General features: G+C 35.8%; 1 protein-coding gene across 1 annotated transcript in view; it reads left to right on the top strand.

Moving 5' to 3' along the window:
• Positions 1 to 1,231: 1,231 nt before the first annotated feature.
• The window catches only part of chrna8 (cholinergic receptor, nicotinic, alpha 8), a 68,499-nt gene continuing 55,401 nt past the window's right edge, over positions 1,232 to 14,329 (top strand). The window contains exons 1-2 of the mRNA XM_041218926.1: positions 1,232 to 1,574; positions 12,803 to 12,942. Of these exons, the coding sequence (XP_041074860.1) occupies positions 1,505 to 1,574; positions 12,803 to 12,942 (210 nt within the window). The 5' untranslated portion in view covers positions 1,232 to 1,504. The remainder of the gene's footprint in view (positions 1,575 to 12,802; positions 12,943 to 14,329) is intronic.

Genomic DNA, 14,329 nt, shown 5'->3' with positions numbered 1-14,329 from the left:
TCGACACTGTCAATACCTTTTAGAATTTTGAATGCTTGAATTAGGTTGCCACGTAGTCTTCTTTGTTCAAGACTGAACAGATTCAATTCTTTTAGCCTGTCTGCATATGACATGCCTTTTAAGCCCGGAATAATTCTGGTCTTTGTGGGCTTCGTGGGCTTTCCTTCCTTAGATGAGTTATGCAATGCTACAACGTGGACAGGTAGTCAGACATCTCTGCATTTTAACCGCCTTGATGTGACAAACCGAACGAGATCGTCTCTGGGCTCTTGAGTTTTGCAGGCGGCATGCCCTTAGGCGTCGTGTGGGCTCTGTTGCTATCGCCGTGGGGCTGTACTGTTGGTAATCTGGAGCCACAACAGCTTTGGTACAGCTTTCCCATTCGGTAATGGTTGTCATTCGGATTGAAAGGGAACGTTAGGTTATTACCATAACGCTGGTTCCCTGAAAAGAGAGTGACAACCATTACCCTTTGAGGTCGTGTCCCCAGCTGACCTCTGTTTTAGAAAGTAAATGGTGATGTGCCACTTTTTGACGATGTCCCTCGTCAGCAGGAGGTGGGCGGGACTTCCCCCTCACAGAAGGGCCGTGATTGGGCAGCTTTTATATATTTGCTCAGAGATTGATGGTCAGAGAGGCTCTTCCCATCCGGTAATGGTTGTCATTCTCTTTTCAGGGAACCAGGGTTATGGTAATAACCTAACGTTCTGTTCTATTCGCAGAATATTTCAGCATAAATTTATTAAATGTGGGATTATTTTATCCATCAAACTAAATGTGATTGATGTTGCTAAGGAACATTGCACTAGAGAATTCCCCAGTAGAGCCCATTTAAATATGTGTGCAAATGCTTTCTTTCTGATAATCATCTCATAATCATTCTTTCAGTATCATCAGGCAGACTTGAAATAGTTTATAAATCAAATTTATACACGTAGGCATGTACACTGTGAACGCTTTATTGTCCCATTGGTTGCCTTAAAGTAAATTGCAAGAAAGCATAAATGTGAGTTTTTAGGAAATAAACTGCGTTTAAAATGGCAATTTAGATTGTGATTATGTTTGTGTGTAGATCTGGTACTATACTAATAGCCCTTACATCTTTAGGTATGAAACCAGAAATGAATACAGTGCACCTGCTTTTGTGAGACAAGTGACATACCGTAGGCAACTGCATTACAAAGTAGCTGCATGCCTGGTTGGTTGCAACAGAATAAATAGTTCAGCCTATTCCTGTATAGTCATTTACAGGTTTAATAATTAAATATATACGATCGACAGTCTTCCAAGGTGCTTTTTATATTTTATTTTGTAATTGTTTAAAAGAGAGAACTTTTTTTAGAACCGTTATTTCAATGAAGGTTCAATCGCCGATTACTGCTGGAAGTCTAAATGTTATTTAAAAGCCCTTCCATCCAGTAGCTACCCTCGAAGCCGTTCATCAAATGCTTCTCATCTATCTTAGCCAGACTACACTTTCCAAAGCGGGCACAGCTTGTTCAAAATGCAGCCTCACAAGTTATTCGGATTGCTTTACATTGGGATTTACTTGTGGATATCGTTCTGCTTCAGGGGTAAGATATTTGTCTTAGTTTTTTTTTTTTTTTCGTCCTGAAATGCATAAATAACATGTTTTGTTTCATTGTTTTTACTGGTACTTCGCTCTAACGTTAGCGTCAGTTTGATTCTGTCTGTTATAAATCATTGGTGTTTTGTAAACTTTAACGTTGCTTCTTACATTTGTTTTAACAGTTTGACCATTTTTGTTTCATAGTCGTGTAAAATAAAAATGAGGGAGTAACTTTTTATACTACTAATTCCCCGTAACATTGGAATATTATTATTATTATTATTATTATTATTTATTATTATTATTATTATTATTATTAGTTGATGCACACAGGTAAACATACCTGCCTCGTGTTTTGTTTTTTAATTTGTAATATGCATATGTTCGCGATTAAATATGGCAATTGGGATACACTGACTAGACGTTGTATTGCATGATTGTAGCTGTGTTCTATGCAGTGGGTTATTTGCATTGATACATTGTTCAATTGTTAAGATTCAGAATATAGGCTCTGTTTATTTATTTGTATAACCAATAACATCACGTAACGTGTCAGCTGATTCATTAACACTTTTATTGGAGAGTATACTTTGTAAGGTGTGTGACCGATGCTTACCATGTTGTGTCTTCTGTCATTGCAATATTGTTTAATATTCCGTGACATATTACATAATAACGACAGTCATGTTCTGATTGAATTAGAGCCTTTTTAAATAAGTCAATCAGATGATTAACAGCCAAGTTGGAAAGATGATTTATGTATGAAGTTGTGGACAAAGTAACTGACGCTAACATTACATATCCATGTATCATGGATGCATTTTCGAAACTGCACATGGCATTCAATATGTATAAAGCCTCTATAGAAAATTAGGAGATGGGTTTGAAGCTTCATGATAGCAACGCACAGAGATGCAGGGATTTAAGGTTAAAAAAATACGTTGGGTGAAATAATAGGATTTTCTTTGTCAGTGACCTTTTAATACCATTTTCATTGGTCCACTTCTCAAATAATGCTTCAAACTAATCCCTCAAAATGACCCAGTAGCTGCTGTGGCTTTACAGGGGAGAGCACATTTAAGCTCTGCAGTATACTGTACTTGCAAATTGAAATCCGTTTGACCCAGTTCATCAAATATTACGACACCATAATATACTAATGTTTTCCAGTCAAGGTAATCCTCATAATTCTATTAAATTATATGCCTTTGGTAAAGTTAATAAGACATAATCATTTCTATGAGAATGTTTAATTCAACATAAACACCTGGATTTATTCATGCTCTCAGTATTATATTCTGCAAATACCGTGTGGTACACTTCTTATAATTTGCTTAACTTTATTTAAATATTTTGGAATCAATTAACAAAAGGACAACACATAAAAAATAATCAGCTTTCAAGACCATGTTTTATTCATACACAGATTGTGAGCGTGTTGGCAGATGATAGAGTTAGCGAAATGAGAGAGGTATAAATGAATTGTCTAGTGTTATCTAAATGTTAATTGAGAGTGACAGCAGTGTGCATGAAACTTTGGTTAATTAGCATAAACTAGTTAGGGCTGTGGTTTATGGTATAGAAAGTACTGTATGTAATATATTTCTCTTGACTGGCAGTGGAGTTCAAAGGCATATGCAATTCAGGTACAGTATGTCAACAAGATTAAATATTATCTGAAGTACTGTATCTATAAATATATAATGCATTTTCTTAATTTGAACATGTTTTTAACTGAAATGTTCAATTTTTATTTAATGTTGTATAGCCAGATTTGTCAGCTGATAAAGATACTGGATTTCTAATGCTTTCTAATACTAACATCTCATTTTAAGACTTCTGGTGCCAGGGCCTTTAGTTACTGTGTCCCTCTGACTGTGGGAGTATGTGGCATTATTGTGAGTCGAGAGACTGAAGACTAATAACGCTCATTCAGGAATTCTCCCAGTGGCCGTTCAGAATTTGGGATGAATATGCATATGAAGATGTAATGCTATGTAAGCGTGATTGTTTTTTCATTAAAAAAGTCAAAAATATGTTTTCACTTATTCTTAGCATTGAGAAGTTTGCTAAATAAACTGCATTTCCAAGAATGATTAAGAATAAGAAGACATTAAGTAAACAAAGTAAAAAAAATGTTTCTATTACCAGTACGTGCCTGATGCAGAGGAGACATAATATTAGTATTATCATCGTTCCCTGAAAACAGTTCTGTTGTTGCTATTTGACAGTCTTTACTTACAGTGTTTGGGGAAATACCACCTTTGTGTATCTTTAAAATATGTTAAATCCTGCTGTGAATGGTAACGTTTTAGTCTGAGTCATAACAATTATGTAACCCTAGAGTGCCATTACGATATACTGTACAGCTGACAAAAGAATGGAATTTAATACCAGAAAAGAAAAGAAAAAAAGATTAACGTTATTACATCAGCATACACGTTTAAAATGTAGAACTGTAAGGTTGTATTAATCTTAAATTGACCAATCTTGATAATAAATCTGTAACTTGGCAATACTGGAAATGCTGTGCAGTTAAAATGGTCTTTTGCTGCAGTATTGGGCCATGATTATTTTTCTCTAAATCTGCATTCACTTGGCTTTTAGCTTTCTTCTAACTTGTTTGTGGAATCCTGTCAGCTTTGAACAGCCTACCTCATTCCATGCAAATCATCTGACAAGATGACTGTTTAACTCTGCTAACCCCACCACCGTCTTCATATACAGTTATAGGTCATATAGGGGTGCAAATCTTTTTTATTTAATTGGGGCTAAACTCTTTTGAAAGTTTGGTTACTATCTACCTACTGGTTCCACGGTCTGTCCCTTTAAATAGGGTTTTGTTTATGTGTTTGTTGTGGCTGGCAGAAATAGGGTAATTCCTATCCCTGCCAAATACATGTGAGAATGTAGCTGTTGCCAGATTAGATAACTGGTGCTAACTGGGAACAGCCACATGATATATAAAATCCCCATTTAAGAAGCAGATGTTGGGGAGAGAGACATGTGCCTGTGTAGGTCTCCAGCTCACTGTGATTGTTTTTTTTACTTGGGTGAGGATTTTCTGTTTATGTGGTGTGATTGTTTTGTTTAATCATTGATTTTGCTCTGTGAGTCTTGAATTGTGTTTTTTTTTTTGTTTTCAATAAATATGCACTCTGGCCGTCTCTGACCTATTGGTGCTCATATCCTGCTTCAGACAAGATGGTGCCGGTGGTGGAAGATAAACAAGAAGAAGTTAGAGATGGTAGGTTACAGTTGTATGCGCCAGAGTGTGTATTTATGCCACATTCTCACATGTATTTGGCTGGGATAGGAATTAATCCTATCCCTGCCAACCACCATGACAAACACATAAACAAAACTCTACTTACAAGCAGGACTCTGCCATTCCACAGCGTCATTAACAAAAACTATAAAGCTAGAATTGTTACTCTATTAAATGTACGTTCTAAGGATATACACAAGAAAGATGTATGCTTTATTAATTCTACTTAATAAGCTCCAGTTGTAGCTATCAAATCAGAACATAAGAAAGTTTACAAACGAGAGGAGGCCATTCGGCCCATCTTGCTCGTTTGGTTGTTAGTAGCTTATTGATCCCAAAATCTCCTCAAGCAGCTTCTTGAAGGATCCCAGGGTGTCCGCTTAAACAACATTACTGGGGAGTTGGTTCCAGGCCACCACAATTCTCTGTGTAAAAAAGTGTCTCTTATTTTCTGTTCTGAATGCCCCTTTATCTAATCTCCATTTGTGACCCCTGGTCCTTGTTTCTTTTTTCAGGTCGAAAAAGTCCCTTGAGCCGACACTGTCATACCGTTTAGAATTTTGAATGCTTGAATAGCAGAGAACATAATACTAATACTAATACTCCACTGGTTACCTCACTCCATTTTGTGGTTTCTCCTCTAATCAGTACTTTCTGTTTTCTGTAGGTTAACCGCTCCTTAATCAATTTTCATGCATTTTCTTGAATCCCTACTGTGTTCAGTTTGAGAATTAATCTTTTATGCGGGACTTTGTCAAAAGCTTTCTGGAAATCTAAATAAACCATGTCATATGCTTTGCAAGATGCATTTTCTGTCTATTTTTTGGATTTTCTTTGCAATGACATTTAGTTGACTCGTAAAGATGTGAACATTCACCAGTACCTTGCTTTACCCAGCCACCCCTTCCCCACAAAAAGTAACTTCTGGCATAAAATGTAGCTTCCAGCAGACACTTTGTAAACAGTGTGCACCTGCCATTTTTTTTGAAGTGGCTGCTGTTTTTTAGATCTCTCCAAACCTTTCTAGCCCAGCCCTTTTCAGTCCCCTGGTTGCAGCTATGTATTTGTGTAGATTTGTTACCTCTTTGCACCTCTCAGCCAACATAATTTTGGTGTAGATAGATTATACATATACCAATTCATTTTTATCCTAAAACACACAGATCTCTCTCTCTCTCTCTCTCTCTAAAGTATTCATTTTCTCCCTCTATGTCAGTGTTAAATTTATATAATGTTACAAGTTAAGCGACCCCTGTGGTTTGGCCGGGCGCCTGCGGGCTTGCCTGTAAGCTGCCCAGAGCTGCGTTGTCCTCCGACGCTCTAGCTCTAAGGTGGCTGCATGGTGGGTCTGCAGTGTGAAAAGAAGCGGGCGGCTGACGGCACATGCTTCAGAGGACAGTGTGTTTTCATCTGCACCCCTTCCGAGTCAGCGCAGGGGTGGTAGCAGTGAGCTGAGCCTAAAAATAATTGGGCATTCTAAAGTCATAGAAAATAATAAAATAATTGGTGACTACTAAATAAAAAAAAAATAAAACATTCCATTGCTCTTTAAGGTATATTATATAATAAAACATTAAGGTATGAGAGTGTGTGGGTTACTGTGGATATTGTCACTGCTTGCTGCGTTGTTAGGTACGAGACGTAGCCGACTACCTGCAACTAACCAAACAGTGACAATATACACAGTAACCCACACCCCCAAGTACCTTAATGCTTTTATAAAACAGGTTTACTAACGTATTATAAAAAAATAAAAGATAAATCAATACAGTTTCTGAAGATTTTTTAAGAAATTTGAAGGATAACCTTCCGCAACAGAAAGTAGTTCCTATGAACTAGTGATTCTAATTTAAATGTTTTATTTAAGTTGAGATTTTAACTTTATTTTATTTTAAATATTTGTATGTATATGGTGAGTTTAGCTGCGCATATGCTCTCTTTATATATGTGTCTGGCGAGTTTGACTGCACTTATGACTGTTGCTATAGCCTAAGAAAGTGGGTGGGGCGAGAATGACAGCTGTTGAATGCTGAGAGAATGGTTCTTTTTCAGTTTATGGTAGTTTCATCTTAATGTTTAAATTAAAGAGTGATTAGCACTTTGAAAAACATTTTAAAACAAGATCTGATGTCATGTCCTTATTTTTTCCTTGTTTCTTTATTGCCACTGCCGAACTCATAGCACACCTCCACTGCACTTGTATTTTTTTTTTTTTTTTATCATTACTGGTATTTCAATTGGCACAATGATAAAATGGTGCCACAGGACTAGTGATTTACCTTTGAACCTAAGTAGTTTTCAACTGTTACTATACTGGGGATTGTATCACGGCTTGGAACCAGTGATTGGCCAATCAACATGCAGCATTCTAATAAGTGGTTTTATAATTTGGATTAATTAATGTCAGGGTAAGAACAGAGACCTATGAATTTTGAGTTAGGTCGACGGTAAGTCCATTACCGATACCAGAAAGAGCAATCCTCCATCTCTGTCAGATATGGCTGGATCCCTTTAAAGAGTGTGCTGCTCACTAGCGCGTGCGCTTGTGCATGTGCATGTACATGAGTGGCGCAAGCAGCACTTGGTAAATCTGTTGTCTTAAACTGATCTAAACTGTGTATACTTCCTATAAATCTTCAGAAAGACATGAAACAAAATGATCAAATACAGTTATATGTCTTATTTCAACAAAAAAAATAAATAAACAATGGCTCAAGGGCCAGAAAACAACTAAAAAAATGGCAGCAATAAAAGAAGTATCAAGCAATTTTGCACTTTCATTTGTTACCCAGTGCTAGAAGACTTATTGAATGGACCCTTAATGACCCTAAGCATTCTTCGAAGTCTACAAAGGAATTTCTGAAAAAAAGATTAGAGTTATGGATTGGCCAGCTCAGTCCCCAGACTTGAATCCCATTGAGGTGTTGTGGATTGACTTCAAGGCTGCTGTTGCACAAAGAAAACCAAAGTCTACTGCAGAACTCAAAGCTGTATGTGTTGAAGAATGGGCAAAAAGATGTAAAAAAAAAAGACTGCAAGCTGTGAAGAAAGCAAAGAGTGGGCACACAAAATATTAATGTAAGGGTGCCCAAATACTTTAGTCAAAGTATGAAAATAGTTTTTGCATGTTGTTTTTCATGTTATGTAATAATGTGTTGTTTTATTATAAAGCTGAATCTCTAATATATGTTTCAAGAGAACAATTAGAAATCCTAGAAATCATTTTTGAACTGCCCTAGTACTTTTGTGTGTGTGTGTGTGTGTGTGTGTGTGTGTGTGTGTGTGTGTGTAGTATCTATTTCAACATTATCATTATTTATTTTGTACTTACATATTCAAAACCACTTATTGATTTGAGATGAAACTTTTTACCGAAATTAACTTAGCATTATTGGTATGATTTCTGTAGGCTGTACATGGGAAACCATTCAACCACATTTTACTTGCGTATCTTTTCTGATTTTAATCTGTCAAGGTAGAGCTAGAAATGGGTAGCGATCTTTATTCAATGAGTATACAGACGAAGGAAATGTCTCTTTCCTCTCTGTAATAAAACCAAATATATAGACTGGCTATATTAACCAATAAATCAATTCTTAATTAAATATCGTAAGTACAGGGTTTGAAATTGCAACTGTCCAAAGTGGCCAGCAATCATTACAAAACATGGGTCCCCATTGTAAACATTTGTGCTCAAAAACATTGCACAGCCGAATTTGCAATAAGTATGGATTTTGCAAGATGACAAGTGAAATTGTTTCATTATAAATCAATCTCACTGAATAAGTTTTGTTTGCTATATAATTTATTTAAATTCAATAGGGGGTGGTGCATTACCAGTGAAAAGATGTTTGAAAGTATATGGGGAAAACCTGGAAGTCAGTCATCCAAACGTAGCATCAAATGGATGTAGAGACAGCAAAAGCAATACAGTCAGCACTCGGATATACGACATGTTTTTTTTACGTCGTCCTTGTATTGTAAAGAATAAAATAAATTTCCTTTATCTCTATATATATATATATATATATATATATATATATATATATATATAACAATGAATGCACTTACCCATCGCACACTATTTCCGACTCTGTCGCCAGTTTCCTGATACAAAGCCCATCTCTTCAATGTTACAAGTAACTCGTTTAACCATCACAGACGGCGTTTTTATTGTGCACTGCAGTTACACAGCGCTTCCTCCAAAATCAAGTGAACGAGACAAGGCACAGTAATGCAAAAGTTAATGATTAAACAGTTTTAGATACTGTCATGCATTTATTTTTTAAATCTGTGATCTTTAGTTGCTTTTGTGAATTTTCATTTGCAAGTGAACTGTGACATTAGAGCCTTATCAAGCTCTATATTGTGCAATTTTGAATACTGACTTAAATCTTTTGCTAAATTGCACTGCATTTTACATTGTAAGCAGTTCTGTGCATGGGTAACATTTTCATTTAATTTTGCTGTTGTGTCATTAATGAGGAATTTTATATACTGCTAAAATACATACCGGATTTAAAAGTATGTACTGTATTACAGTTCATGTGTCCACAGTCGTCTCTTTTGGCAAGTGATATTTTCAGAATCATATTGTCTTGAATTAAAATACTACTTCTGTTGAAAATATAGTACTGTACCAGCAAAACCAACTACAGTACAAAATGGAAGCCTACTTATTTTAAAGCACAACCCTTTCAGCTATGTATTTTTGACATTGTATCTTTTTTGTGTTCCATGACTTACTACTGTGTTATTACCCCAACTCGTGTGATAACAAATTTCAATGAAATAATTAACATCTCCTTGTACAGTTCCTCAAACACAAGTCTTTTTTTCTGTACGAAATGTGTGTGTTTGCAGGGCAGGGGGTTGTTTGGGTGGTAGGGAGCAGGTTACAACATGCTCACCTATATACACGTCAAATCAAATGACATAATCACTTATGCATCACATTTGTTTAACCATCAAAATTTTATAGGGTTGGATATGTGAGTGATGACTGTATAACCTCTTAGAGCGTGAAAGAAGATATATCAAACTAGACAGTGCAGTCACTATTGGGTTGACAGTATTCTGTACATTTATTTGGTAGATTTGCCCTGTTGAAAATTAGTTAAAGCTTACATTAGTTAAGGCATTATTTTGAACCAGAAAGAACTCAGGGCTAATTGCACTAGCTAATGGTCTTACTACAGGTTCCAAGACATTGTCTACATAACTTTGAGCTGTGAATCTGCCACTTGAGATCACAATAAGATCAGTGCAACCTCCAATGTAGATTCCTTCCCATGCCATAAGTGAGTCCCCTCCAAAGTGGTCATATTGATCGATTTTGAATTGAGCAAATCATTCTTCTTGTGCTCTCCATATTCAAACATGTTGATCATTAATGGACAGATAAAGTCTTGATTCAGTAGTGAACAAAGCAGGTGGGAGCTGCCAGTTCTGGTGATTGTCACTAACTGGCAGTCTCTCCATGATTCCCAAACCAACAACAACAATCATCTGAGCAATCACTTTACTAATCTGAATTCTAAATGGGGGTACTTGCTTTTAAAAGGGGCCGCCGGTGCAAAATACATCTCAACAGCTGTTGCACAGCAGTGTGTATTAAAATGCCTTTGTGTTTGGGGACATCATAAAAAATATTTGTTGCCAAAGTGTTTTGACAATAGAACAGCTGATGCTTTGATAATAAATAAATAAATAAATTCCAGTTAACATAATGTAAATATGAACCTTGGCTAATACCACCCTCAGAAAAAAAAAAAATATATATATATATATATATATATATATATATACCATATATATATATATATATATATATATGAAGGCTCGCCAAAACTTAAAAAAATACACTAATGCATCTCACTTTGTTGTGCAGTTACATTCGCTATGAAGCTCTTACAAGTGCAATTTTTAAAGAAACACATATATTATAGAATTATGCATTTCCATTAAAAGAAATAAACAACATTTTATACCATACCACACCTGGTTAAAGAAAGACCTGTTGCTTTCAGGTACTCCTACATTTCCTTGATTATTTCTCCTAGACAGTGAAATTGTCCCCACTCCTTAAATGCCTTCTTTCCTGTCATTGACCAGCCAGTTAGGTCCATTAATGATTGACATGTTTTCAGCCTGAGTTGACACCAGAGCACACTGAAATATGTATATGTGTTTAATAGTTCCCAGTTCACACTACCTAAATAACCATGATCAATACATGTTGAATCCATGTGACTGCCATTCACTTGATTGACAAGGTGAATGCACATTATTTAGGTATTGTGAATAGGCTACATATATGTTTTTTTTCTACTGTTGTATTAGTTTAAGTAGATCTATCTATCTATCTATCTATCTATCTATATATATATATATATATATATATATATATATATATATGATATATAGCAATATATATATATATATATATATATATCCCCCCTATATAATAGATTTTTGATCATCATGCAAAGTGAAGTACATGTTAGAGCCACTTTTAAGGTTGTGTCATATGATTGAAATCTGTCGAGTAGCTTTTTCTAAAAAAATAAATAAATAAATAAACAAAACCGGCAATCGCCTGTCAAAAGGCACAACACTTATCACATCCTACACAATTTTATCAACATGTTTACCTGATTCCCACCTTGGCAAGATGGCAAGTCAAATCTCTAAGTTGCATTCATTTGACAACATATTGGTTACAAATTAAACGGCTGTGAACACTGCCTCATTTGTACTACAACAAGATTGCTGTTTTTTCTGCCTGAGATGTTTGATTTATGTTTTCCAATCATAGCACTGTAATGCCATTAGTGGCAGTGAACAGAAAGCAGAAATGGCAATTAAATTGGTTAAAGAAAAAATAAAAAATGGGGATAACAATTTAAATTTTGAATCAATTCATAAATGTAATTGAAAGCTAAATGCAGACTATGAACATAGGATAGAGGTAACTATTTTTTCAATCTATTTTTTTGCTTTATTTTATTATCTCCCATGATGGGTGAAATGTGATGTAGTGGAGGTGGTTCTACATACACGTGTGCAGTATGTCATCCTGTACATTTTTACATATACCTGGAGAATGTTGTCCAAGTATGATGAAACTTGGTATTAACATTATTTAGCATTAAGTTAAGATGTGTGTTTATAGTGGATCTGGGGATATAATGGTGTGTTTGTGTAGCTGTATATCACTTCTGGAAGATCGCGTATTATATTCTGTCAAAACTTGGTATTAACATTATTTTGAATACGTTTTTAGGAGCAACAGATTGTGGGGGAAAATGGAGGTGTCATTCTGTCTGTCAATCCATATGTCGCGTTTTACATCTATGTTGAAGTTCTTGTAGAATATTTAAAATATCACAAAGGGTTATATCTGTTTCACACACTATGGTGTTAAAATGTATTCACAGTATTTTCTTCAGCAAATTACAGTGTCAGATTTCTTTTGAGAAATCGTAGTACAGCAACTCTTTTTGGCAATGATATACCCCATTCACACTTGTGATTTAAGGCAGCCCAGGGCAACCTCAGGTCACCTCCAAGTATCCACCACTTTTGTCTTTGGAAAATAAACACAGACTCTTAGATCATTATATATTCCGCTAAAAAAGAAAGCGTCTGAATAACGCATTTTCAGCAGCTTTACAAAATACTTAAACGGTGGGAAAAACAAGGTGGAGAAAAAACAGTCAACATTATAGTGTATAGCGATATCCTCCAGTGGATCGCCTTTGAAAATAACCCCATGCTCTCTTGTGCTGATAGAGTCATAATAAACTGACATAATTATACAGAGATCATTTCCCCATTGACTGGAACTGCTCTGAATTTGAAGGGTTGTGTGTTTGAGTAATAAACTAAACACAGACATTTTTCAAATAATATGCACCAGGGATTTGAATACCGAATCACTGTGTTTCATTCCTTTTATGAAGAATCCCACCAGGGCGAATACCAAAGGAAACTCTACAGAGACCTGCTAAAAAACTACAATCGCCTGGAGCGGCCTGTGCTGAACGACTCCCAGCCACTGCTTGTAGAATTGGGGATGACCTTGCTGCAAATTATTGATGTGGTAAGTCAGGAGAAATCCTTCTTTTTTTTAGATATTAATCTGTGTGCTGTACAGATTGCTGAAAAAGTGCTTTTTAAGTCTTAAATTATTTTTTCAAATCCATTTACTTTTTTAGATATCCGCTGTTATGCTTTTTATGTTTTAAAGAATAACCTTGCCAGTAAGACATTCTTCCTCTAAAGCTCTCTTAGGGCCCTGTTTTTAAGAGGGACACATACATTTTTCAGAGAAGAATAAAATAATGCATTAATCCATGTAAAACATTTAGTCTTGAGTTCATGTTTTCTCTGAATTCAAGAATGGTGGTTTAAGGCTTTATAACTAGAGCGATTTTATTTGAAATGCATTCATGGTAAATCAGACCATCCTTAAGTAAGAGCCCGGAGCCACAGCCATATAGCGCTGCATCAGTCGTATTTGGTAATCGCCAAACTAAGTCATATAATATTGGACCGCTGCCAGACTGAGTGCTGATACTGATTGCTATGGTGACTGCCTCTTCCAGAACTATCCTAATTGTAATAAACTGACAATCATTTTCTTTCCTCACAGAACATTCAATCTCTGTCATTGTTAATAGTGGAGTCAAAATCCATTACTTCTAAACAATTGCCAGTTAATTTAAATAATGTCCTATGTTCCCTAACTTGATCTTACCTGACATTTCCCTATGTATGACAGTTTCTGATGTACAACATGTTTTATAACTGTAGTGATACTTAATTTCCTTTACCTTCATAAAAAGTGCTTTAATTCTACTGTGTTTTCCCATGAATGAAAGTTAAGCATTTTGTTACTATATAATTCCTGCTTTATGTTCTTGTTGTATAGAGTAACATTAAAAGGGAACACATTTCCTCTGAATTGCCTGTCATCTCTCTCATGCATCGATTTTAAAATAGGGGCTGCGCATTAGCCTGGTACATGAAGGACGTCGAAGGGTTAAAACAGTGTATGGAGTTCTGGGGACTTAAGTCACACCCTTCAAAACTTTTCTGTCTTCTTGTACACTATGTACACTTATTTTCCTAGTATGTTTTACTTAAGCAATACAGAAGACTTCATAGTACTAAACCACCCTGTACAGTGTTTATTTGTCCAACCAGCCTCATCCTTGGGATGCTTTGTGTTTCATACAAAGTTTTTATTGCTGTACTAATACCTCTACTGAAGCTGCATGCAGTGATGACCCCTTGATTTGTCACACAACCCAGCATGAGTGCTGGTACATCAAAATCTTCAGCATGCTGGCAACTGTTTCCTTAGTAATTTCACTGCAATAAAGGCTGTCTTACACACACACCTCTCCTGCTGCGCAACTGCCTATCAACGCAGTCACCACTGATTTCCACAGGTGCTTAGAATCTCTGTAGACAGTGGGCATCTG

Source organism: Polyodon spathula, chromosome 2 (assembly GCF_017654505.1).
Source record: "Polyodon spathula isolate WHYD16114869_AA chromosome 2, ASM1765450v1, whole genome shotgun sequence".
NCBI classification, from domain to species: Eukaryota; Metazoa; Chordata; class Actinopteri; order Acipenseriformes; family Polyodontidae; genus Polyodon; species Polyodon spathula.
The sequence above is the reverse complement of the archived record's forward strand: the minus strand, read 5'-3'. Positions and strand labels throughout refer to the sequence as shown.